The sequence below is a fragment of the Saccopteryx leptura genome, chromosome 5 (genome assembly GCF_036850995.1).
Source record: "Saccopteryx leptura isolate mSacLep1 chromosome 5, mSacLep1_pri_phased_curated, whole genome shotgun sequence".
In the NCBI taxonomy this organism is placed as follows: Eukaryota; Metazoa; Chordata; class Mammalia; order Chiroptera; family Emballonuridae; genus Saccopteryx; species Saccopteryx leptura.
The window spans coordinates 52,975,605-53,000,996 of NC_089507.1; the positions used below are offsets into that span (position 1 = coordinate 52,975,605).

The following is a 25,392-nucleotide window of genomic DNA, read 5'->3' on the forward strand; positions in this document are numbered from 1 at the left end:
AATTTGTCAAGTAAGATTATTTTGGTATCTTAACAAAAATATGTGTTGCTTGGACATCTGCTAGCTAATGTTTTTAATAATATGGCATGGTATGACCCCTCCCCAATCCTGAATTCTCCTTTACCAGAATTGTCTTAAGTGTGGATTTGTTTCTTTAAACTGTTTTCAAAACCATGAGGACTTCAGTTTTAGCATACTCAAGGTACTTCTTGTGGGAAAATCAGAAGAAAACAGAACCAGGCGTGGAGAAGGGACAGTAATGTAGAGTGGTTTAAAGAGCAGAAGTAGAAGTTTCTACAGAACAGTGTCAGGACAGAGACCTCTGGCCCCTGTAGTTGTAAGGGAGCCAAAACTAGGTAAGAACATATAATAAAATTAGAAAAGCATGAAATACTTGTTCTGTTAAAGACAAACACAGGGAAAAAATCACCTTCTTAGTACATTTATATATAACAAAACAGAAGAAATTGATAAGCTGCTTCCTTTCTTTTTTTTTAAATGTTTGTTTTATTGACTTCAGAGAGAGCAAGGGAAAGAGCAGGAGAGAGATAGGAACATCGATCTGTTCCTGTATGTGCCCTGACTGGGGATCAAACCAGCAACCTCTGCGCTTCGCGACAATACTCTAACCAACCAAGCTGTCTGGCCAGGGCATAAGCTGCTTCTTTAAAATTTCTAGAGCGTGGGCTGCTAATTAGCTGGAGAGTAGAAAAGAATGGAAATTTATTATATAGTACTCATTACTACTAATTTAAAGTCTGCAAAGTACCACTGTGTAGCATACTGTCTTTATTATGTTAGTTTAGCAGATACAAAGTGTACTTGTAGGGGCGTACAGAGATTTACTGAAATCTTGGCCTGTCTTACTATGTTTTTCCAGTGAGGCTGCCCTTGGGGTTCTCAGTCTTGGAATTGCCCTGCAGTGGGGTTTCCCACAGGGTAATATCTCATCTCCCTCCCTCCCTTGATATCTGAGCAACATAAGAACATGCATTCTACTTTTGGGGGCTGAGAGGCAGCAAGCATGTATGTGCCACCAAAAGAATTTGTCTCTAAAAACTGCAGGCAGAAATGTAGTTCAGAACTTTACATTGGTCCTTCAGAGAAGAAAACTCTCTGACTTGTAGAGGCTGTAGAAGTCGTCACAGCCTTGAGTGTCCAGGTGACACGGTCTGCTGGACGTGGCCATGCTCGGTCTGCCAGTTCCCCAGAGCTCAGCTGGCCGGGGGAATATATGTGCCTGTATCTGTTCTTTTTCTCCTCGGAGAAGTAACTGATACCTTGAGCCCACTTTGTAAATAAGTAGTATACATTCGAGATTTTAATTTGAATCTCAAGAATTAAAAAAATAAAATAACTGCTCTGAAGATCATTTGTTGCAAACTCTACCAGAATAATCTGTTCAGAAACTACTTGGGGCAAAGAATAAGGAAAAACATCTTGAAAGTTAAATTCCTTCCCTAAAAAAAAAAAAGCTGCTTAGCTTTTATACCCAAGCTAAGGGGGAAAATGTCTGCAACATCATCGTTGTTTAGCATTCTGAATAATTAATAAATTGGGCTGTTTTCTTTTGGCAGGATGGGAAGCACAAAATTCAAGAGGAAAATGTTAATCTAAAAAAGCCCCTGGAAGAATGCCACAGGTGTTTGTTAATAAAATGTTAACTAAGATATGAAGTTATTTTGTGATGGTGGGAAAGAGGGAGATTTTGATAGACATTAGCAATGACACAAGACTGGACACTGACTTGTAATACTAATATTCTAGAAAGACATTTTGAAGGGGAATGAATAAATAATAAACCAATAAATATTGTAACATATTAAAACAAACCCAATCAGTCCATTTCAGAAACAAGAAGGGTGGGCAAGCTGTCCTTTGACTCTCCCTCAGTTAATCCCCAAACTCAAATGATCACTTAAAAGATTATTTCTGATCTTTGCTGGATTGGTGTGAGTGTGACTTGTTTCCACCTATGTGCTCGGAGAAAGGCAGCTATGTGCCCCTATTTCCGATGAAGAGCCTAAGATTGTTTCAAGGAAATTGACTTTTAACAATTTTTCTCTGCCTGACCCAGCGGTGGCACAGTGGATAGAGTGTGGGACTGGGGGATGCAGAGGACCCAGGTTCGAAACCCCAAGGGCACCGGCTTGAGCACGGGCTCATCCAGCTTGAGTGCGGGGTCCCAGCTTGAGCGTGGGGTCGCTGGCTAGAGTGTGAGATCATAGACATGACCCCATGGTCGCTGGCTTTAGCCTAAAGGTCACTGGCTTAACCAAGGGGTCACTTGCCATGATGGAGCCCCCTGGTCAAGGCACAATGAGAAAGCAATCAATGAACAACTAAGGTGCCGCTACGAAAAATTGATGCATCTCATCTCTCCCTTCTTGTCTGTCTGTCCCTATCTGTCCCTCTTTCTGTCTCTGTCACACACACAAAAAAAATACTTTCGCAGGTAGAACTATAACAAAATATTACATAGTGCTACTGCATTAAAAACCAAAGGAGGCCCAACTATTTGACATCCTGGAAAAAGCCAAACCATGGAGACATTTGTTATCTGGGTTTGGAGAATATGGATAGATGGATGAACAGGCAGAGCACAGATTTGTTCAGGACAGTGAAAATACTTGTGGGATACGATGATGATAGATACCTATCATTATTCATTTGTCCAGACCCATAGAATATACAAAAGCAAGTTTAAACCCTAAGGTAAACTATGGAGTTTGAGTAATTATAATGTATCCATGGAGGTTCATTGATTATAACATCAGGTACCACCCTGGTGAGGAATGTTGATATTGGCAGAGGGTAGACGGAATATATGGGGAATCTCTGTACTTGTACAGTTCTGCTGTGAACCTAAAACTGCTCTAAAAATTAAAGTGACTTGTAACAACAACAGTATAAGCTCAGTAACAATGGAAGATACCTCAGCAGGGTTCTGAGAGAACTATGCAGGGCATATTGTTGGCATTTGCCCCTTCTAGTCTTGGATGCCTTAAGAAAGAGGTTGTGTGTCACCTGGAGCAAAAGGCTGCTGGAATGATAAGTCACATGGTGCAAGAGGAGGCTGGTGGTGCAGGTACTTGGCCTAACCAGCCCTTCCTCACCCCCAAGGCCGGAATGATTCCAGAGCCTTGAAGTCAACTCCCAAAAAGCATGGTCTGACCCAGGACCAACCTTAATCAACAGCCCACTAACAATCAGATCAGCCTGGGCCACGGAAGGGAGTAGGCCATAGAATTAACCAGGACTTGAAAGGGTCAGCCTCCTTCCAGACTCAAGTCATAGCAATCAGGAGTGTCTTACATGCCAGGTTCTGACTTAGGCCCTGCAAATGTAAGACAGTACTACCTTATATCTGTTGTGTTCTATTACCGCCTTACACATTTAACTCTCCTTATAAAAATTTAATCTGTTCCTACTTTACACATGAAAAAGCCTAAGGAGCATAGGATGGGTGGCACACCCAAGTTGCCTGTGCTTACTTTGTCTTCTCTTTTTAAGTCCCTTGTCTCTGCTGCATAATAGCTGCATCCAGGGCCTGTCCTGACCCAAACTGCAGTCCTAAAGCATACTCAGTCTTCCTAGGGTTGTGGTCCAAGGAACAGCTGAAAACCTGGTCACACTGGTGGTCACGCTGCCATTCAACCGAAGAGAACTGTAACTGCTGTAGATCTGTGGTACATTTTCTCTGGAACTGAAAGTGGACCTTGCTTTTCTCTGAAGTTTATTTTAAGTTGGGAAAATCAGAGTTAGCTCAGCTGGGTCTCATGAAGTATCCCTGAATGGGTACTCATGTGACAGTGGATATTTCCTTGTCCCTGATTAGTTTGCTGCGGTTCACATAATAACATTATTAGGGAGAGAGGACTGATAACATGGCATAATTAATAGATTTCTATAATATCATACAGGAAAAGAAGCTACTAAAACAGGGCACTGATCATTTGGAGTTTTATAGTTTAGAAAAATAAGTGCTATTTGCTTGGTAGTAAAAAGGAAGCATATAACTCCAAACCTATTTTTAAACAGGAACCAGAATGTAGATCAAGGATCAGCTTCTAGTAATAGATTTAACAACCAAAATTTCCCCTCCTTGGAGGCCAAGATTAGTTATTATATTGTTACCAACAACATAAAAGAACCATGGTATTGCTTTTTTGTGTGTGCTTCTAAAATGATACAAATGGAAATATAATAAATTGCTGTTTTTACTAGTTTTAATTTTCCGTTCTAGGCTGCAGCCTCACCCTGTGGATGAACAGGTAATGAGTCTCCTGTTTTGAAAAATGTCTTGTATAAATTATATGATTGGCTGTACCATGCAGTAGATAGACGCATAGCTTCTGGCCACCCTTTTAACAGTCCCTTAAACAAATAATGCATGTGCCTGAAATCAGCAGAGCTTCGAGCACTTCACTAAGTAAACAACAGTTCTCACTTACTTGAATTCTCTTTGACGCCTAAGAAAGTGGACCTCAAAGCTCACTGTACCTCCCTTTCCCTTAGTTTTCCCTATACAAAATACTTCTCAGTCACTTAGAAACAAGCAAATATAAATGATTGTAAAATACTTTACTACTAAATTGCGTATGACAGCTCAATGAGAAAGATGACAAATGCTACCTTGACTGAGTCACCTCTGTCATTTACTTATTAGGATATAAAATGAAACTGGCTTTCCATTCTTTTTTTTTTTTGTATTTATCCGAAGCTGGAAACGGGGAGGCAGTCAGATAGACTCCTGCATGCGCACAACCAGAATCCACCGGGCATGCCCACCAGGGGGCGATGCTCTGCCCATCTGGGGTGTCACTCTGTTACAACCAGAGCCATTCTAGCGCCTGAGGCAGAGGCCACAGAGCCATCCTCAGCGCCCAGGCCAACTTTCCTCCAATGGCTGCAGGAGGGGAAGAGAGAGACAGAGAGGAAAGAGAGGGGGAGGGGAGGAGAAGCAGATGGGCGTCTCCTCTTTGTGCCCTGGCTGGGAATCGAACTTGGGACTCCTGCATGCCAGGCTGATGCTCTACCACTGAGCCAACCGGCCAGGGCCTGCTTTCCATTCTTGATGGTAGAGTAAGCAAGAGGGATGGGGCTTTTTTTTTTTTACTTTACACTTACATAATTGAATTTTCTCTTTATAAGTAAAATCACATTACTTCATTATAAAAATTAAAGAAGCTCCAAGGCTAATGGTAGTATTATTCAGAGCTGTATTAAGGTGGTGGGACTGTAATTTGTTAGTTTCCAGACAGTCTGTAGTGTGGTTATATTAATTTTGTGACTAAAAATGTCTATTCTGAAATTACTAATATTTCTGCGGCTTGCTGTGTGGTTTAGGATCAGCCACTGCTCCCTGAAAGGCCACAAGTGTGCCAGCTCTGCCAGGAAGGGGGCAGCCTAACAAAGGTAATGGTGAGACGTGAATGGTTCTTCACAGGGGCCTCCTTGACCCCACGCGCCCCTTCCAACAACAGGGGCTCTACTGTGGAGAGTGCGAGGAGTGGGAGAAAGCAAAAAGAACGAACAGTTATTGTGTACCTGTTTTTCAGTCATATTAAGTCATGTTGATAAATCCCCATTAACAAATTTATTTTACTTTTTATTTATTGCCAAGAGAGAAACATCAATTTGTTGTTCCACACATTGACACATTCATTGGTTGATATATTATGTGGCCTGACCGGGATTGAACCCACAACCTTGGCATATCAGGACAACACTCTAACCAACTGAGCTATATCTGGCTAGGGCCACAAATCAGCATAAATTTATAAATAAAGATTTCTTGAGCACCTACAGTGTGGAATGTGCCATTCCATATGGTGGAGAAAGAGTGGTGAACAAAAGGTAGACTGAGTCCTGTTCTTGTGAAACTTATGACCTTTGCGCTATCATTTTATAGATGAACCTTGGCTCAGAGAGTTTAAGTGCTTTTCCCAAAGTTACTCAACTCATAAAAGTGGCAGAGCTCAGAGGCAACCTGACTTTGGCTCCGAAGTCTACACTCCTTCCAGTAGTCCATTCTGCTTAGGACAGACTAAGATAGGCTTTGGAGAAGGAGGTTCTTTGAATTATTTGGAGAAACAGCCTCTGAAAGGGAAGTGAGCTCTCTCTAGTAAACCACATGTTTTCCCCTGAGCACTTTCCCTGCTTGTTATCCGCAGGGTAAAGAGAGTGAAAGGAAAAGTGTCTGACCACCAGACTGATGACTTTCCTACAATAGTACCCCCAGCATCAATATGTTGCCCAGTTCACAGTACAGTCTCCAGAAAGCTAATGGATGAGTGGGTGTAGGAAACACGCCCAACTTCTGGAGTACAACCTGCCTGCCATCCTTCGTGATCATGCTGGATTTTGGCAAATTATAGCCCTGGCCGGGTGGCTCAGTTGGTTAAAACATTGTCCAGAAGCATAGAGGTTGCCAGTTCGGTCCCTGGTCGGGGCACATACAGAACAGTTTGATGTTCCCATCTCTCTCTCTCTCTCTCTCTCCCTTTCTCCTTTCCTCTCCCCTAAAATCAATAAATAAAAAAATTAAGATATCTATATAATATGTCCTAGTCTTAAATTAGCAGAATCAGATAAAGATGAAGTGCTTTTATAGTGTTGGAAGTTGTGATTGTAGAAATACAGAAGAAACTGCTCTTCTAATTCTGACTTCTAGCTTCTAAGCCATTCTCAGTAACTGAGCATGTCAGAGGAAAACTCCCAGGCTTTTTTTTTTTTTTTTTTCAGAGACAGAGAATCAGAGGGATATATAGGGACAGACAGACAGGAACGGAGAGAGATGAGAAGCATCAATCACCAGTTTTTCGTTGTGATACACCTTAGTTGTTCATTGATTGCTTTCTCATATGTGCCTTGACCGTGGGGCTACAGCAGACCGAGTAACCCCGCACTCAAGCTGGTGAGCTTTTTGCTCAAGCCAGATGAGCCTGTGCTCAAGCTGGAGACCTCGGGTCTCGAACCTGGGTCTTCCGCTTCCCAGTCCAACACTCTAGCCACTGCACCACCACCTGGTCAGGCTCCTCCCAGGCTTTTAAATAAAAGGGAGCCTCTGCCTCACTGCACCCTCAGGAAGATGAATTGTTAGAGAAAAGGCAGCATTGTCCGTAGGGGAAGTTATTCTTCACAGTCTTTATATGGAGACTGGGAGCTCTGTGCACCACTCTGCCTCAACCTTACCAGTGACACTGCCTTAATGACCCACATGCTGTCCTACCACTTGGCCTCTAAAGATTCAAAATGCTTAATAAAGAGACTGATTTCCCTATAAACAGACCATAGGAAGCTATGCTTCTGCTGCACTGATACCCCAAAGAATGTGCTTGTAGAGCATCACAGGAAAGCATGAAGCACATCAGGGTGTAAGGAGCTCTACTTTCAGTTCATGCTCAGCACGATTTTTATCTTAGGCTACTACCCAGTCCCTTGCTAGGTCACTGCCTGGCTTACTTGGAGTATGCTTAAGTACTTGCGAACTAATTTTATAATTACCTAATCTAACCGTGAATATAGTGAATGAAAGTATATAATCTACAGATAAAGAGTTTGTGGCCTGACTAGGGGTGGCACAGTGGCTAGAGAATTGGCCTGGGATGCAGAGGACCGAGGTTCAAAACCCCAAGGTCACCAGCTTGAGCGCAGGGTCACAGACTTGAGCATGGGATCATAGACATGACCCCCATGGTCACTGGTTCAAGCCCAAAGTCACTGGCTTGAGCAAAGAGTCACTGGCTCTGCTGTAGCCCCCCCACCCCCATCAAGGTACATATGAGAAAGCAGTCAATGAACAACTAAGCTGCCCCAGTGAAGAATTGATGCTTCTCATCTCTCTCCCTATCTGACCCTCTCACTTTAAAGAAAAAAAAAAAAAAGATTTTTGTGTATTATCTGTTTTGTTTTGTTTTTAAATCTAAAAACTAGACTGTAAGCTTCTTTGTAGGCAGAGATTGTGTTTGGTCGGCTAACCTTCTTGTGCATTAGCAGACATTCAGGCAAATCTTGATTAGACATTGGGCGTTTACAGTATTTGGCCTTTTATATTCCATGCATCCTTACCCTTTCTCTGCTATTCCCCACCTAACCTCCTCTTTTCCTTGTAGAATGTATGTAAGAACTGCAGAGGGACCTTCTGTAATGCCTGTTCAACAAATGAACTGCCTCTTCCTTCAAGTATCAAGCCTGAGCGAGTTTGCAATCCCTGTCACGAGCATCTGATGAAACAGTACTCCACCAGCCCATCGTAAGAATGGAGACCAGACCTGGACCAGAATGTTTCTACCTGTGTTAGGGATCAGGATTTCCCAGAGTCCAGACCTTAAAATCATCTCAAGAGTTTACAGAAATGATTGAAATAAACCAGGTCCAGGGAGAAAATGCAGTGGATGGGCGTGCTGGAAATTTTGCTCCTTTTCCCTAAAGACTGTATGAATAAAAGTTACTCGGATGAACTTCTCTTCTAAATCCAGACAACCCCACTTGAAGAGTTAATTTTATAGCATGTCTTTGGAAAGGCTATTCATGTTTGTGGATAGTGATAATAACACTGGGTAGAGATAATAGGAGAGAGGATCCTTAGCAGATAAGAATAAAAAGGAAAATTATCATCTTCGTCAACATTTACAGATTCAAGGGGGAAAGAGAAATGTTCACAAAGGCCAAAATGACTGGTCTTACCTATTTTCCCAGGTGCTGCTAGGAAACTCTTTCCTCTTCAACCCCTCTAACTACCTCTTTAAAGTATCTCTACCAAACTGTGAACCCAAACTCAGGGAGAAGAAATTAAAGAGTAATATAAATTCTGAATGTAGTTAAAATAATATTGTAATATATTATAGTTTCAGGACCAGAATTTTCTGGTCCTGGCCTGCAGGTGATTTCATTTTAAGAACAAAGTAGAAGAACATTTGCTGATTCCCCATTAATGACTTCAAAAGTAAATATCTGCCCTTTTCAGAGTCACCTACTATACAAAACGAGCCAACTCTTCCCCAGTCCCTCCCTCCTCTTCAAGTCATAATACAAATTGTGTTAAAGATGGGGTTTGACTTTTGCAAAATAGAAATTGTTGAAAGCAAAGCAAAGATAAAGTAAAATGATTTCATTTGTCCATGACAAAGAACAATGAGCTCAGAATATTAAATTCTGGATTAAGGGGTTCTTTATTCTGAGCCAAGAATTAGAACTGATAGACAAGTTCCTTGGACAGTATGATATTCAAACATCTTCCAGTAACAAAGCCCTGTGGGGGTGAAAAGGCAAGGTGCATTTACCAAGGGAAGGAAAGAAATGGTAGATGGTATTTTTCATTTGTGCCGAGATTGTTTGAATCCAATGAAGACCTAAGAAGGTACGATTCTGTTACTGGGTTACATTCTGGGGTGGAAACATCCTGGAACATGGTATTTAAGAAATTCTGTCTTCCTAAAATAGGGTTCAGCCTGAGAAAGAGTTATTTCAAAATTCGAGCATGTTACTTGGTGATGCTGAGTTTTAAGAGTACTATAGAAAAATAAAATTAATAATTCTAGCCTGGTTTGTTGTCTTTTTTTCCCCTTTAAGTAATATTTTCCTTATTTTTGGCTACAGCAGTGTTTGAGGTGCTACAGATAATTTGGGGAATTATCCTAGATTAGCAAAATAATTTTTTAATTAGTTTCAAATTAAGTTGAAAACAGGCATTTCTGCACATGGACTGTAAGATGGCATTTGTAATTAGACACTTGAGATTTTAATTTGAACTGCAAATAAGCTATTTAACCTTTTTTTTTCCCTAAGATTTTTTAATTGATTTTATTTTTAAAAATTTTTTTATTAATTTTACTAGGGTAACATCAATAAATCAGGGTACATATGTTCAAAGAAAACATGTCCAGGTTATCTTGTCAATCAATTATGTTGCATACCCATCACCCAAAGTCAGATTGTCCTCCATCACCTTCTATCTAGTTTTCTTTGTGCCCCTCCCCCTCTCCTTTTATTCTCCCTCCACCCCCACCCCACCCCCCAACCACCACACTCTTTTTTTTTTAACTTTTTTTTAAGGGGTTTTTATTCATTTTTAGAGAGGAAAGAGAGAGAGAGAGGAGAGAGAGACAGAGAAAAGGGTGGAAGAGCTGGAAGCATCAACTCCCATATGTGCCTTGACCAGGCAAGCCCAGGGTTTCGAACTGGTGACCTCAGCATTTCCAGGTCGACGCTTGATCCACTGTGCCACCACAGGTCAGGCACCACACTCTTATCAATGTCTCTTAGTCTCGTTTTTATGTCCCACTTACGTATGGAATAATGCAGTTCTTGTTTTTTTCTGATTTACTTATTTCACTTCATATGTTATCAAGATCCCACCATTTCGTTGTAAATGATCCGATGTCATCATTTCTAATGGCTGAGTAGTATTCCATAGTGTATATGTGCCACATCTTCTTTATCCAGTCTTCTATTGAAGGGCTTTTTGGTTGTTTCCATGTCTTGGCCACTGTGAACAAGGCTGCAATGAACATGGGGCTGCATGTGTCTTTACGTATCAATGTTTCTGAGTTTTGGGGTATATACCCAGTAGAGGGATTGCTGGGTCATAAGGTAGTTCTATTTTCAGTTTTTTGAGGAACCACCATACTTTCTTCCATAATGGTGTACTACTTTACATTCCCACCAACAGTGTATGAGGGTTCCTTTTTCTCCACAGCCTCTCCAACATTTGCTATTACCTGTCTTGTTAATAATAGCTAATCTAACAGGTGTGAGGTGGTATCTCATTGCAGTTTTGATTTGCATTTCTCTAATAACTAATGAAGATGAGCATCTTTTCATATATCTGTTGGCCATTTGTATTTCTTCCTGAGAGAAGTGTCTGTTCATGTCCTCTTCCCATTTTTTTATTGGATTGTTTGTTAAATTTTATATTTCTTTGTATATTTTGGATATTAGGCCCTTATCTGAGCTGTTGTTTGAAAATATCATTTCTCATTTAGTTGGCTGTCTGTTTATTTTGTTGTCAGTTTCTCTTGCTGAGCAAAAAGTTCTTAGTCTGATGTAGTCCCGTTTATTTATTTTTGCCTTCACTTCCCTTGCCTTTGGAGTCAAATTCATAAAATGCTCTTTAAAACCCAGGTCCATGAGTTTGGTACCTATGTCTTCTTCTATGTACTTTATTGTTTCAGGTCTTATATTTAGGTCTTTGATCCATTTTGAATTAATTTTAGTACAAGGGGACAAACTGTAGTCGAGTTTCATTCTTTTGCATGTGGCTTTCCAGTTTTCCCAGCACCATTTGTTGAAGAGGCTTTCTTTTCTCCATTGTGTGTTGTTGGCCCCTTTATCAAAAATTATTTGACCATATATATGTGGTTTTATTTCTGGACTTTCTATTCTGTTCCATTAGTCTGAATGCCTATTTTTCTTCCAATACCATGCTGTTTTGATTGTCATGGCTCTATAATATAGTTTGAAGTCAGGTATTTTAATGCCCCTAGCCTCATTCTTTTTCTTTAGAATTGCTTTGACTATTTGGGGTTTTTTATAGTTCCATATAAATCTGATGATTTTTTGTTCCATTTCTTTAAAAAATGTCATTGGAATTTTGATGGGAATTGCATTAAATTTGTATATTGCTTCGGGTAATATGGCCATCTTGATTATATTTATTCTTCCTAACCAAGAACAAGGAATATTCTTCCATCTCATTGTATCTTTTTCGATTTCCCTTAACAATGGTTTGTAGTTTTCATTATATAAGTCCTTTACATTCTTTGTTATGTTTATTCCTGGGTATTTTTTTTAATTATTTTTTTATTTATTCATTTTAGAGATGAGAGAGAGAGAGAGAGAAGGGAGAGGAGCAGGAAGCATCAACTCCCATATGTGCCTAGACCAGGCAAGCCCAGGGTTCTGAACCAGCGACCTCAGTTTTCAAGGTCGATGCTTGATCCACTGCGCGACCACCAGTCAGGCTGGTATTTTATTTTTTTCGCTGCAATAGTGAAGGGGATTATTTTTTTGAGTTCATTCTCAAATGTTTCATTGTTGGCATATAGAAAGGCTATGGACTTTTGTATGTTGATTTTGTATCCTGCGACCTTACTGTATTGGCTTATTGTTTCTAGTAGTGTTTTTGTAGATTCTTTGGGGTTTTCGATGTATAGGATCATATCATCTGCAAAAAGTGATACCATTACTTCTTCTTTTCCGAAATGGATGCCTTTTATTTCTTTGTTTTGTCTGATTGCTCTGGGTAGAACCTCTAGCACCACATTAAATAAGAGTGGAGAGAGTGGACAACCCTGTCTTGTTCCTGATTTAAGAGGGAAAGCCTTCCATTTTGTGCCTATTAATATGATGTTAGCTGATGGTTTATCATATATGGCCTTTATCATGTTGAGATATTTTCCTTCTATACCCATTTTGTTGAGAGTCTTAAACATAAAATTGTGTTGTATTTTATTGAATGCCTTTTCTGCATCTATTGATAAGATCATGTGGTTTTTGTTCTTTGTTTTGTTGATATGGTGTATTACGTTAACCGTTTTATGTATGTTGAACCATCCTTGAGATTCTGGGATGAATCCCACTTGATCATGATGTATTATTTTTTTAATATGTTGTTGTATTTGATTTGCCAGTATTTTCTTTAGTATTTTAGCATCTGAATTCATTAGAGATATTGGTCTGTAGTTTTCTTTTTTTGTGTTTTCCTTGCCCGGTTTCGGTATGAGGGTTATGTTGGCCTCATAAAATGTTTTTAGAAATATTGCTTCTGCCTGACCTGTGGTGGCGTAGTGGATAAAGCGTCGACCTGGAACGCTGAGGTCGCCGGTTCAAAACCCTGGGCTGGCTTGGTCAAGGCACATATGGGAGTTGATGCTTCCTGCTCCTCCCTCCCTCTTCTCTCTCTCTCTCATTCTCTCTCCTCTCTAAAAATTAATAAAAGAAAACTTAAAAAAAAAAAAAAAAGAAATATTGCTTCTTCTTCAATTTTTTGGAAGACTTTGAGTAGAATAGGAACCAAGTCTTCTTTGAATGTTTGATAGAATTTGCTAGTATAACCGTCTGGGCCTGGACTTTTATTTTGGGGGAGGTTTTTAATAGTTTTTTCTATTTCTTCCCCACTAATTGGTCTGTTTAGGCTCTCTGCTTCTTCTTGACTCAGTCTAGGAAGGTTGTATTGTTCTAGGAATTTATCCATTTCTTCTAGATTGTTGAATTTAGTGGCATAAAGTTTTTCATAGTATTCTACAATAATTCTTTGTATATCTATGATGTCCGTGGTGATTTCTCCTCTTTCATTTTGGATTTTGTTTATATGAGTTCTTTCTCTTTTTTTCCTTGGTAAGTCTTGCCAAGGGTTTGTCAATTTTGTTGATCTTTTCAAAGAACCAGCTCCTCGTTCTATTAATTTTTTCTATAGTTTTTCTGTTCTCTATTTCATTTATTTCTGCTCTGATTTTTATTATCTCCTTTCTTCGGCTGCTTTTGGGTTGTCTTTGTTCTTCTTTTTCCAGTTCCTTAAGGTGTGAAGTTAAGTGGTTCACTTGGGCTCTCTCTTGTTTGTTCATATATGCCTGAAGTGATATGAACTTCCCTCTTATCACTGCTTTTGCTGCATCCCATAGATTCTGATATGTCGTATTGTCATTTTCATTTGTCTGTATATATCTTTTGATCTCTGTGCTTATTTCTTCTTTGACCCATTCATTTTTTAAAAGTATGTTGTTTAGTTTCCACATTTTTGCGGGGTTTTTTTCCTCTTTTTTGCAGTTGAATTCTAGTTCCAAGGCTTTATGATCAGAAAATATGCTTGGTACAACTTTGATTTTTCTGAATTTGCTGATACTGTTTTTGTGGCCCAACATATGGTCAATTCTTGAGAATGATCCATGTACACTGGAGAAAAATGTATACTCTGTCACTTTGGGATGAAATGTCCTGTAGATGTTTGTCATATCCAGGTGCTTTAGTGTTTTGTTTAAGGCCAATATATCTTTATTGATTTTCTGTTTGGATGACCGATCTAGAGCTGTCAGCAGTGAATTGAGGTCTCCAAGTATGATTGTATTTTTGTCAGTTTTTGTTTTAAGGTCAATAAGTAGCTGTCTTATATATTTTGGTGCTCCTTGGTTTGGTGCATATATATTAAGAATTGTTATGTCTTCTTGATTCAGTGTCCCCTTAGCCATTATGAAATGGCCATTTTTGTCTGAGTACTTTTGCTGTCTTGTAGTCAACATTATCAGATATGAGTATTGCTATGCCTGCTTTTTGGGGGATGTTATTTGCATGGAGTATTGTTTTCCAGCCTTTCACTTTGAATTTGTTTTTATCCTTGTTGCTTAGATGAATTTCTTGTAGGCAGCATACAGTTGGATTTTCTTTTTTAATCCATTCTGCTACTCTGTGCCTTTTTATTGGTGAGTTTAATCCATTTACATTTAGTGTAATTATTGACACTTGTGAGTTCCCTATTGCCATTTTATGCATTGCTTTCTGTTAGTTTTGTGTCTTGTTTGATTCTTCTCTTTCGTTTTTCTCTTTTGTTTTTGTTTGGTTGTATTCCATACATCTTTCCTCTGTTGCTATCTTTTTTAAATCATGTGCTTCTGTGGTGGTTTTTTCAATGGTGTTTACCATTAAGTAATGAAAAAGGTTCCTACCCTGTTCATTGTAGTGCACTATCTTGTGAGTACTTTTGCACTCCATCGTCCTTTGCTACTGTTAATCTCCTTCCTCTCCCCTTTTTTTGTTGTTGTCACAATTTAAATTTGGTTTTATTGTGTTCTTGGTGGAGCTTTTACTTGTGGTTTTGTTTTGTTTTGTTCTTTTTATCTGGTTGGAAAACCCCCTTTAGTAATTCCTGGAGTGGGGGTTTTCTGATGATAAATTCCCTCATCTTTTCTGTATCTGAATGTTTTTATTTCTCCTTCATATTTGAAGGATAGCTTTGATGGGTATAGTATTCGTGGCTGGAAGTTCCTCTCTTTCAGGACTTTAAATATTGGGGTCCACTCTCTTCTAGCTTGTAGAGTTTCTGTTGAGAAATCTGATGATAATCTAATGGGCCTTCCTTTATATGTTGTATTCTTCTTTTCCCTGGCTGCCTTGAGAATTTTTTCTTTGTCGTTGGTTTGTGCCAATTTCATTATGATGTGCCTTGGAGTAGGTTTGTTGGGGTTAAGATAACTTGGAGTTCTGTTTGCTTCTTGAATTTGAGGCTTTAGTTCTTTCCACAGGCTTGGGAAGTTCTCATCTATTATTTGTTTGAATATGTTCTCCATTCCATTTTCTCTCTCTTCTGCCTCTGATATACCTTTATTCTTATGTTATTCTTTTTGATGGAGTCAGACAATTCCTGTAGGGCTTTCTCATTTTTTTTAATTTTTGAGTCTCTTTCTTCTTCTCTCTGTTGTGCCTCAAGTTGCTTGTCTTCTGTTTCACTAATCCTACCTTCTATCTGGCCTGTTCTATTAGCTAAGCTTGTTACCTCGTTTTTCAGCTCGTGAATTGAGTTTTTCATCTCTAATTTGTTTTTATAGTTTCAATTTCCTTGGTTATATATTCTTTGTGTTCATTGAGTTGTTTTCTGAGCTCCCTAAATTGCCTTTCTGTGTTTTCTTGTATATTTCTGAGTATTTTTAGGATTTCTATTTTAAATTCTCTGTCATTTAGCTCCAAGGTTTCCAATATATTTAATTTTTTCTCCACAGATTTTTCCTCATCTATCTGTGCTACCTGTCTGTCTTTTGTATCCATGATATTCTATTTCTTTGTCCTTAATGGCATCTGAGGGTGGTTTTGTTGATACTATTAATGGGAATTAATAAAGAATAAAAAGTTAAAAAATAAAAAAGAATAAAAAAAATTATCCCCCCCCCTTTTTTCCCTCTCCTCTCCTCTCACCTCCTTCTTGAGAAAATCTTGTGGTGAACTGTGAATTATATTGTTCTAAATAGAACAAAAACTACCTATAATAGAGGGCCTCTGTTGGGGAGAAGTGATAAAGGGGCTAAAAAGGGGGTATGGACCCAAAAAATGCAAAAAAGAAATTTGGGTCAAGAATAAAATGATTTGCTTTTAGGTGATGGTTGACTAAGAGATATGATGAGAGGAATAAGAGGGAAACAGAAAAAAAGGGGAAATTTTTAAAAATTACTATTGTATTTAGTAGAGCAAGAACTAAATAAAATGGAGAGCCAGGGTTGGGAGCCCTGCTGATGAGTTTAAAAAGCGAAGTAAAAAAAAACCCAAAGCACCACAAAGAAAAATTTGAGTCTCAGATAAAATAATTTGTTCCTGATTGAGGATTGAATGAGAGCAAAATTAAAGGAGAAAAGAAGAAACTAATATAGAGGGAGAAAAAAAAAGAGAAAAACACAAAAAGAAGAAAAAAGAATAAAAGGAGAGAGAGTTAAGGGTTTTGGAGTGCAACCCTCATAGAGAGAAAGGAAAAAGAAAGAAAAGATAATGGGAAATGTAACACTTATGGGTAGTGTAATTCAAGGAGAAGAGAGAGTAAGACCGGCAGAGAATTAAACAACCATATTAAAAGGAAGAAAATAATCAAGACAAGAAGATAAACTAACGAACAAATATAATAAAATGGGATAGGTTATAAAGTCTGTGGATTATTCTTGATTTTGAGAGGTTATCTTCTTCCTTTTTCTTTTCTCTGCCTCTTCCTGGTCGGTGACTCTGTACCCCAGGTTCTGCCCCTGTGGCACGCTTAGGTAGAGGTTTGCAGTTGATAAGTCTCTATGGCGATGTCATATATTGGGCTTCAGTCTCATTGGCAGTCGAGGCTCATTAGCATTTGCAGGCTCCGCCAATGAGAGAGTCCGTATTCCCATTGCCTCTCTCCTAGTCTTTCCTTCCTGAATTAGTAGCCTGATGATCCAGCTATGGGGTTGCTGCTGCCTCTGCCTGGAGAGGCTCAAAGAGCTGGTAAATCCCCACTCTATTCCCACTCAGCACAGGGCTCTGGGTAAGGCTCAATCAGTCAGAGCCCCTAGTATAATCAGGCGGGGCTTCAGCCCACACAAAGACCTCTGACTCTCCCCTCTGTCCGGGAACACGGGCGCCCACTCCCGGAGGGAATTTCTCGCCCACTCTCCGCGCTCACCAACCAGGAGATCAGGCCAGCTGCCTCTCACTCCTCGTGAGGCGCCCCACCCGCATGGAAAAGTTTGAGCGTAGGGAATTTCGCTCCCGCTTCCTCCCCACGTGCTGCTTTTTGGGGCACAGGGACGACCCCGAGACTCCAGTTTCAGCCCAAAGAAAGGCCTCTGACTCTGCCCCTCTGTCTGGTAACAGGGGCGCCCACTCCCAGGGCTCTAGGAGGAATCTCTCGCCCACTATCTGCGCGCGCCAACCAGGAGATCGAGCAGATGGCTGTCCCAAGTGCCTTTCTTTGTCTGGGTTTGGCACGAGCGTTAGCTTGTGTTGACTGGGTTGCCACAAGCACAGTTTTTCCTTGGCTTGGATGTCCGTGCCACAGCCTGGTTCAGATGTTTGTGCCGCAGTCTGGTTCTGTTCACCCCCTATGCCTGCCTTAGTTCCTATATTCTCAGTTCCCAGTGAAAGCAGCCCTTATTTAGGTTAGTGAGGAAGGCGGAGTGTTTCTTCCTCCTTATTTCCTTCGGGGTTGATTATATATTTAGTCAATTTTTCACTTGATCATACTTTCGCGTTTAGTGTGAAACTTCTGGAGGCTCCAAGGATAGATTTTTCTGTCTCTGGTTGAAGATCTTGTTGAATTTTGGGGGAGATTTATTGGTATCACTCCTTACGGTGCCATTTCTCTGACGTCACCTATTTAGCCTTTTTAAAAACAAAGCTCCAAAGATCTGCTATTAGTGTAGCATTCCAAAAAATTAAGGGACCAAGTCATGAATACTTTGACTTAACGTTAAACCCATCTTCCTTAAAAATTGTGCTTTCCATCATTTCCAACAGTATTAACAAGAATTAACCAAAGAGACAAACAACTTTTACACTGGAAACTATAAAACATTTCTGAAAGAAATTAAAGATACCAATAAATGGAAATACACCCATGTTCATGAATTGGAAGACTTGATATCATTAAGATGTCAACAGTACCCAAAGCCATCTACAGATTCAGTGTAATCTCTACCCAAAACCCCAGTATAGCAGCAATGGTATTGAAAGAAGCATCCATACTAAAAAGCATATGGAATGTCAAGGGATACCCAATAGCCAAAACAATCTTGAAAAAGAACCAAGTTGGAGGTCTCAAATACAAAGCAACTGATCAAAACTGTGGCACTGTCATAAAGACAGAAGAGAAGACCAAAGGAATAGAATGGAGAGCATAGAAGAAATAATCCCTCACAAATATAGTCAAATGGTTTTTGAGAAGGGTATCAAGACCATTCAAATTAAGAGTCTTTTCAACAAGTGAAGATGGACATTTATACCATATACAAAAATGCAGTGGGTCAAAGATCTAACATCAGAGAACTATAAAACTCTAAGAAGAAAACAGTGAAAGATTTATGGCATTGTATTTGGCAACAGTTTCTTGGATAAAACACCAAATTCACAGACAAGAGAATGATAGGTTAGACTTCATCAAAATTTAAAATGTGGAGAAATTGGAACTGCTGTGAAATGCACTGTTGATGGCCATGTAAAATGGTACAGCCACTTTGTAAAACAGTATGGTAGTTCCTAAAGAAATTAAACAAAATTACCATATAATACAGCAATTCCACTTCTGGATATATACCCAAAAAGTGAAAGCAGGGACTCAAACAGACATTTATACATCCACATTCATAGCAGCATTATTTACAATAATCAAAACATAAAGCAACCCAAATGTTTACCAACCAATGAACAGACAAACTAAACAAAGGAGGTCCATACAATGAAATATTCAGCCTTTAAAAGGGAGGAAACTGACACACTACAACATGGATGGAACTTAACATTCAAAGTGAAATAAGCCAGTCAGGACAACAAACATTCCACTTGTATGAGGTTCCTAGAGCAGTCAAATTCAGACCAAGTAGAATGGTGGTTGCTGGGGATATGGAGGGGAATGGGCAGTTTCATTTGGGGAAGATGAAAACGTTCTGGTAGTTGATGGTTGTAGTGTTTGCACAATAGTGTAATTAATGACACAGAAATGTATACTCAAAATGGCAGTTGGTTAGGAATATTTTGCCACAATGCTTAAAAATTGTGCTTTCAAAAGGGCAGATACAGAAAATAGATAATATAGGCATAGAGCAGTTGGTACACAGACATGTTGCACTGTCCTCTGAGGGGGCCTAGAAGCAACACTCCAGTAGCACACACCCAGTGACCCAATCTTTCATTAGAAACTGAAGCTCGGTTTGTTTTTAAGATTTTATTTATTGATTTTAGAAAGAGAGAGAGAAAGGCAGGGAAGTGGGGAAGAACAGGCAGCATCAACTCATTGTGGTTGCTTCTTTTTATGTGCCTTGACCAGGCAAGCCCGGGGTTTTGAACTGGCGACCTCAGCATTCCAGGTTAATACTCTATCCACTGAGCCACCACAGGTCAGGCTGAAGCTTGGTTTCTAATAACATTCCCCAGTATAAGGAACCAAGGCTCTTTGGAGAAATAGCTGGTTGTAGGTCCGGGACACCTTGTACACACTAACAAATACTCTGTAGCCCTGTAAGGGAGTGAGTGCCAGGAAAGCCAGAGGGTGCACATCAAAGGGACATGGAACCAACTGAGAGCTCCCAAGGACCAAAGCTAAAACGTGAGCAACAACAATGTAGTGTAGAACTGAACTCAAGGTATAAAATATCCATGAGTCCACATTTATATAAAGGATTAAATAAATGGGGGAGAAATGGTATATCTTCTATACAGAAAAATCCCATATAATTTATGTAACTACTGTTTCTTCCAGGAGATGGAGTTTAACTCACCACCTCTTAAATGTGGGGCTTAATAACTGTGCTTAATAACTGCTTCAAAAAAAAGGAGCCCTGGCCGGTTGGGTCAGCGGTAGAGCGTCGGCCTGGTGTGCGGGGGACCCGGGTTCGATTCCCGGCCAGGGCACATAAGAGAAGTGCCCATTTGCTTCTCCACCACCCCCCCCTTCCTCTCTGTCTCTCTCTTCCCCTCCCGCAGCCAAGGCTCCATTGGAGCAAAGATGGCCCGGGCGCTGGGGATGGCTCCTTGGCCTCTGCCCCAGGCGCTAGAGTGACTCTGGTGGCGGCAGAGCGACGCCCCGGAGGGGCAGAGCATCGCCCCCTGGTGGGCAGAGCGTCGCCCCCTGGTGGGCGTGCGGGGTGGATCCCGGTGGGGCGCGTGCGGGAGTCTATCTGTCTCTCCCATTTCTAGCTTCAGAAAAATACAAAAAAAAAAAAAAAAGGAGAATATAGCCTGGCCTGTGGTGGTGCAGTGGATTAAAGCGTCAACCTGGAACGCTGAGGTCACTAGTTTGAAACCCTGGGCTTGCCCGGGGCAAGGCACATGCAACAAACAATGAACAACTAAAGTGAAGCAACTATGACTTGATACTTCTTGAGCCCCCTCCTCCCTGTAAAATCAATAAATTAAAAAATTTAAAATATGGAAAGAAAAAAGGAATTTTAAAAAATTTAATTTTTAAAAGATTTTATTTATTGATTTCAGAGAGAGAGAGAAGGGCAGCAGGTAGCAGGAAGCCTCACCTCATAGTTGCTTCACATATGTGCCTTGACCGGGCAAGCCTAGGGCTTTGAACCAGTGACGTCAGTGCTCTAGATCAATGCCTCATCCACTGCACCACCACAGGTCAGGATATATTTTTTAATTTTTTTTATTCATTTGAGAGAGGAGAGAGAGAGAGAAGGGAGGAGGAGCAGGAAGCATCAACTCCTATATGTGCCTTGACCAGGCAAGCCCAGGGTTTCGAACCGGCAACCACAGTGTTTCATATTGACGCGTTATCCACTGCGCCACCACAGGTCAGGCAAAATATTATTTTTTAATTACAGTTTACTTGTAACCTTTTTTGTATTAGTTTCAGGTGTACAGCATAGCGATTAGACATTCATATCCTCTACAGCAGGGGTCCCCAAACTTTTTACACAGGGGGCCAGTTCACTGTCCCTCAGACCATTGGAGGGCCGGACTATAAAAAAAAACTATGAACAAATCCCTATGCACACTGCACATATCTTATTTTAAAGTAAAAAAAAAAAAAAACAGGAACAAATACAATATTTAAAATAAAGAACAAGTAAATTTAAATCAACAAACTGACCAGTATTTCAATGGGAACTATGCTCCTCTCACAGACCACCAATGAAAGAGGTGCTCCTTCTGGAAGTGTGGTGGGGCCGGATAAATGGCCTCAGGGGGCTGCATGCGGCCCGCGGGCCGTAGTTTGGGGACTCCTGCTCTACAGTGTTCTCCCTGATATTTCAAGTACCCACCTAGAACCGTAAATAGTTATTACAATATTGAGTATATTCCTTATGCTGTACTTTACATTCCCGTGACTGTTTTCTAACTACTAATGAGTATTTCTTCATCCCTTCACGTAAAGTTCTTTACAAAAGGAACTTTACAGTAACCTGATAAACATTCTATTGGCCAGGTGATCAACATTCACATAGTCTGTGGTAAGTCATGTTGATAACATGAATCCTTAAGATGTAGGGAGAATGATGCCTTTGTGTCCTTCCTTCCTCCCAGAAACATAACCACAGGCTAACCATAAGAAAAACCTCAGGAAACTGCTTCTGAAGGACATTTTATAAAATATCTGACCAGTAGTCCTTAACATTGTCAAGGTCAGAGTCTGAGGGTAAGGAGACATGATGACTAAGCAAGTGAGATCCTGGAACAAAAAGAGTATATTAGATGAGAGCTAATACAATCTGAATATACGTAGTGAGGAATCTAGTTAATGGTATCAATGTTAACTGTGACAAATACACTGTAGCAATATAAGATTTCAAAAATAGGTAAGCTAGGCAAGATAAATACAGGACTTCTATTTTTGCAACATTTTTGTATAAAATAAACTTTAAATAAATTGTGCTTTCTTACTCAAATACAAGTCTAACGTAATAGAACCTGACTGAACTTCCTAAATGAATTCATTTCCAAATAGAATCTGAGGATTTTCCTTAGCCTGAGTTTTTTTTGTTTGTTTTTGTTTTTTTGTATTTTTCTGAACCTGGAAATGGGGAGGCAGTCAGATCCACCCGGCATGCTCACCAGGGGGCGATGCTCTGCCCATCTGGGGCATCACTTCTGTTGCGACCAGATCCACTCTAGCGCCTGAGGCAGAGGCCATGGAGCCATCCCCAGCGCCTGGGCAAACTTTGCTCCAATGGAGCCTTGGCTGCAGGAGGGTTAGAGAGAGACAGAGAGGAAGGAGAGGGGGAGGGGTGGAGAAGCAGATGGGCGCTTCTCCTGTGTGCCCTGGCCAGGAATCGAACCTGGGACTTCTGCACGCCAGGCCGACGTTCTACCACTGAACCAACCGACCAGGGCCCTGAGAATTTTAAATCAGACTTACAGCTCAGCCTAAGGTCCTTCATTCGTTTACAATGAAGTTATAAAAATGTATGATGAAAAGCTTAAAGGGAACTTATATTGTGAAAGGACTCCAGGTATAGCCTTTGGTTTTTCAAGTAGCTCTCAGGGCCACTATCACAGCCTCATTTCAGCTTTGCTCAACAGAAAATGCCAGCCCTTTCTAAAGAATTGTATTTCAGAAATTGGTGGCCATGTTTTTTATAGTAAATCATCTTTCAAATAACCTAATATATCCCCCTCCCCCCTCAAAAAAAAAAAAAGATCTCTTAGGTCAAATCTTAATGATTCTTAGACATCTGTTGGTTTGGGGATTGTCAATTGTTGAGGTCATCCATTTTGTTCTCAACATTCCTCAGGACAGCTGATTTTGTTGTTAATACTTTAGTTACACTGGTATGAGATTTTTGTAAGCATGTCTATCCACCAAGTCAGAAATCAAGTATCTGACAAGCAGTTTCTATACCTAGGAATGAGACAAACTTTATTCAAAGACAGCCTGTTTTCTTGAAAAATAAAATAGGTTAGAAGAACAAGTGACCAATTGTAAGCATAGCTGAAGATGTCCCATTCCTGGGAGTTACTAACAACCAAGCTTGGTCAACAGATCAGCCAGGCATTCAGTAGGCAGGCAGGGGAGAGGGCTGTGCAAGTGTCCAGGAAGTAGTACTGCCTTACCTGTTCCGGGTGCTGCTTTCTGGCACAGTAATATCATTCGTGCTCATTTATGAGGTTTATCAACAATAGCTTACTAATAAATTAGAGCAGGTTAAAAACTAACCCAGTATTATCACTTGTATTTGCTTTCTTCTTCTTTTTTTTTTTTTTTTGTATTTTTCTGAAGCTGTAAATGGGAGACAGTCAGACAGACTTCCGCATGCGCCCGACCGGGATCCACCCGGCACGCCCACCAGGGGCAACACTCTGCTCTGCCGCGACCAGAGCCACTCTAGCGCCTGGGGCAGAGGCCAAGGAGCCATCCCCAGCACCCGGGCCATCTTTGCTCCAATGGAGCCTTGGCTGCGGGAGGGGAAGAGAGAGACGGAGAGGAAGGAGGGGGGGGTGGAGAAGCAAATGGGCGCTTCTCCTATGTGCCCTGGCCGGGAATCGAACCCGGGTCCCCCGCACGCCAGGCCGACGCTCTACCGCTGAGCCAACCAGCCAGGGCCTGTATTTGCTTTCTTAAGGGGAGCAAGAAATGAATGGAATTACAGCCAACCTATCAGATATAGTGAATAACTCAAGCTGCTTTTTTGCTTGTGGTCTTTATTCCCTAATGTCATTGTCAAGTGGCAGAAAGGTGGTGAGCCTCTTTATTTCAATTAGAGTCAGGTATGTTTCGGGAGAAGTCTTTGAATGTACTTGTACAGTTTCACTGGTGGGATTTAGGCTAGTCTGGATCTCTTGAAAAGCTTCTTCTTAAGTGTATATTGGTGATGATCCGTTTCACCAAATCCATCCACCTTCTAGGGTCTAAGTTGGTTACAAGCCTTCATGTCTTACCACCAGGTACTTTCAGAATCACTTCACTGGGATGTCCTAATTCTGACACAAAACCTGGAAGCCATATAAGGGGAGATTGAAGAAAATAATTTGTCATAATATAGTGACAAACTATATTGTTGGTTCATTGCAAGACTAAAGGACTCCTCACTTGAATCCATGTAGACACAATAAATTGAAATTAAAAAAAAAAAAAAAAAAGAATAAAGGGCTCCTGCTAACTAGCTAAGAAAAAAACCAAACAACAGAAAAGTGGTCAATAATCAGAAAGGCAAACAGCAAAATTCAGACTGTGGAAACCTCTACAGGCTAATCTTGTGTCTTCAAAAATAAAGGAGAAAAGGCCTGACCTGTGGTGGCACAGTGGATAAAGCGTCAACCTGGAACACTGAGGTCGCCGGTTCGAAACCCTAGGCTTGCCTGGTCAAGGCACATATGGGAGTTGATGCTTCCAGCTCCTCCCCACCTTCTCTCTCTCTCTCTCTATTCCTCTTTCCCATCCCCTCCTCTCTGAAAAATTAAGAAAGTCTTTTAAAAAAAAGTTATATTAAAAAAATAAAGGAAAAAGAAAATGGAAGACGAAACTGAGAAGAAATAGGAAACGAACATTTTAACTTCACTGAAGAAATTTGAATGATCCAAAAGCTTATGAAACAATGTTCAACATCATGGATTATCAAGTAAACTGAATTAAAAACCACAATAGGATACTATTTAACACAGAGAAGGGTTAAAATTACAGGATGACACCACCAAATGGTGAGACTGTACACCTACTGGAACTCTCATTTTGTCTGTGGGTACGTAAAACAGGATGACCACTTTGGAAAGAGATATGCCAATTTAGTAACATTTAAAATATACTAATTTTTTTCCCATTGAATATATATATGGGGGGGGGGAGGAACCGGAAGGGAAGGAAGAGGGAAGGTAGGGAGAAAAAAAGAAGCATTAACTTGCTGTTCTGCTTATTCTATTTAGTTGTGCACTCATTGGTTGCTTCTTGTATATGCCCTGACTGGAGATTGAACCCATGACCTCAGCCTGATAAACGATGCTCTACCTGGCGTCCCCAAACTGCGGCCCCCTGAGGCCATTTATCCAGCCCCCACTGCACTTCTGGAAGGGGCACCTCTTTCATTGGTGGTCAGTGAGAGGACCACTGTATTTGGCAGCCCTCCAATGGTCTGAGGGACAGTGAACTGGCCCCCTGTGTAAAAAGTTTGGAGACCCCTGCCACTGACCCACCCAGCCAGGGGCTAAAATACACTAATCTTTCAACTCAAGATACTCTGCTAAGTACTTACTCAAAAGAAATTAAAACATAGGTCCACAAAAAGGCTTGCA

General features: G+C 40.5%; 1 protein-coding gene across 10 annotated transcripts in view; it reads left to right on the forward strand.

Moving 5' to 3' along the window:
- The window catches only part of RUFY3 (RUN and FYVE domain containing 3), a 94,725-nt gene extending 85,198 nt beyond the window's left edge, over positions 1-9,527 (forward strand). For 3 of the 10 annotated variants that reach the window (XM_066386122.1, XM_066386124.1, XM_066386126.1), the window contains 4 exons: positions 1,578-1,642; positions 4,247-4,274; positions 5,350-5,418; positions 8,118-9,527. In XM_066386122.1, the coding sequence (XP_066242219.1) occupies positions 1,578-1,642; positions 4,247-4,274; positions 5,350-5,418; positions 8,118-8,261 (306 nt within the window). In that variant the 3' untranslated portion in view covers positions 8,262-9,527. Of the gene's footprint in view, positions 1-1,577; positions 1,643-4,246; positions 4,275-5,349; positions 5,419-8,117 lie in introns of those variants that run through there. The other 7 variants (XR_010751645.1, XR_010751643.1, XR_010751644.1 and 4 more) reach the window with 7 other exon arrangements.
- The last annotated feature ends 15,865 nt before the right edge of the window (positions 9,528-25,392 follow it).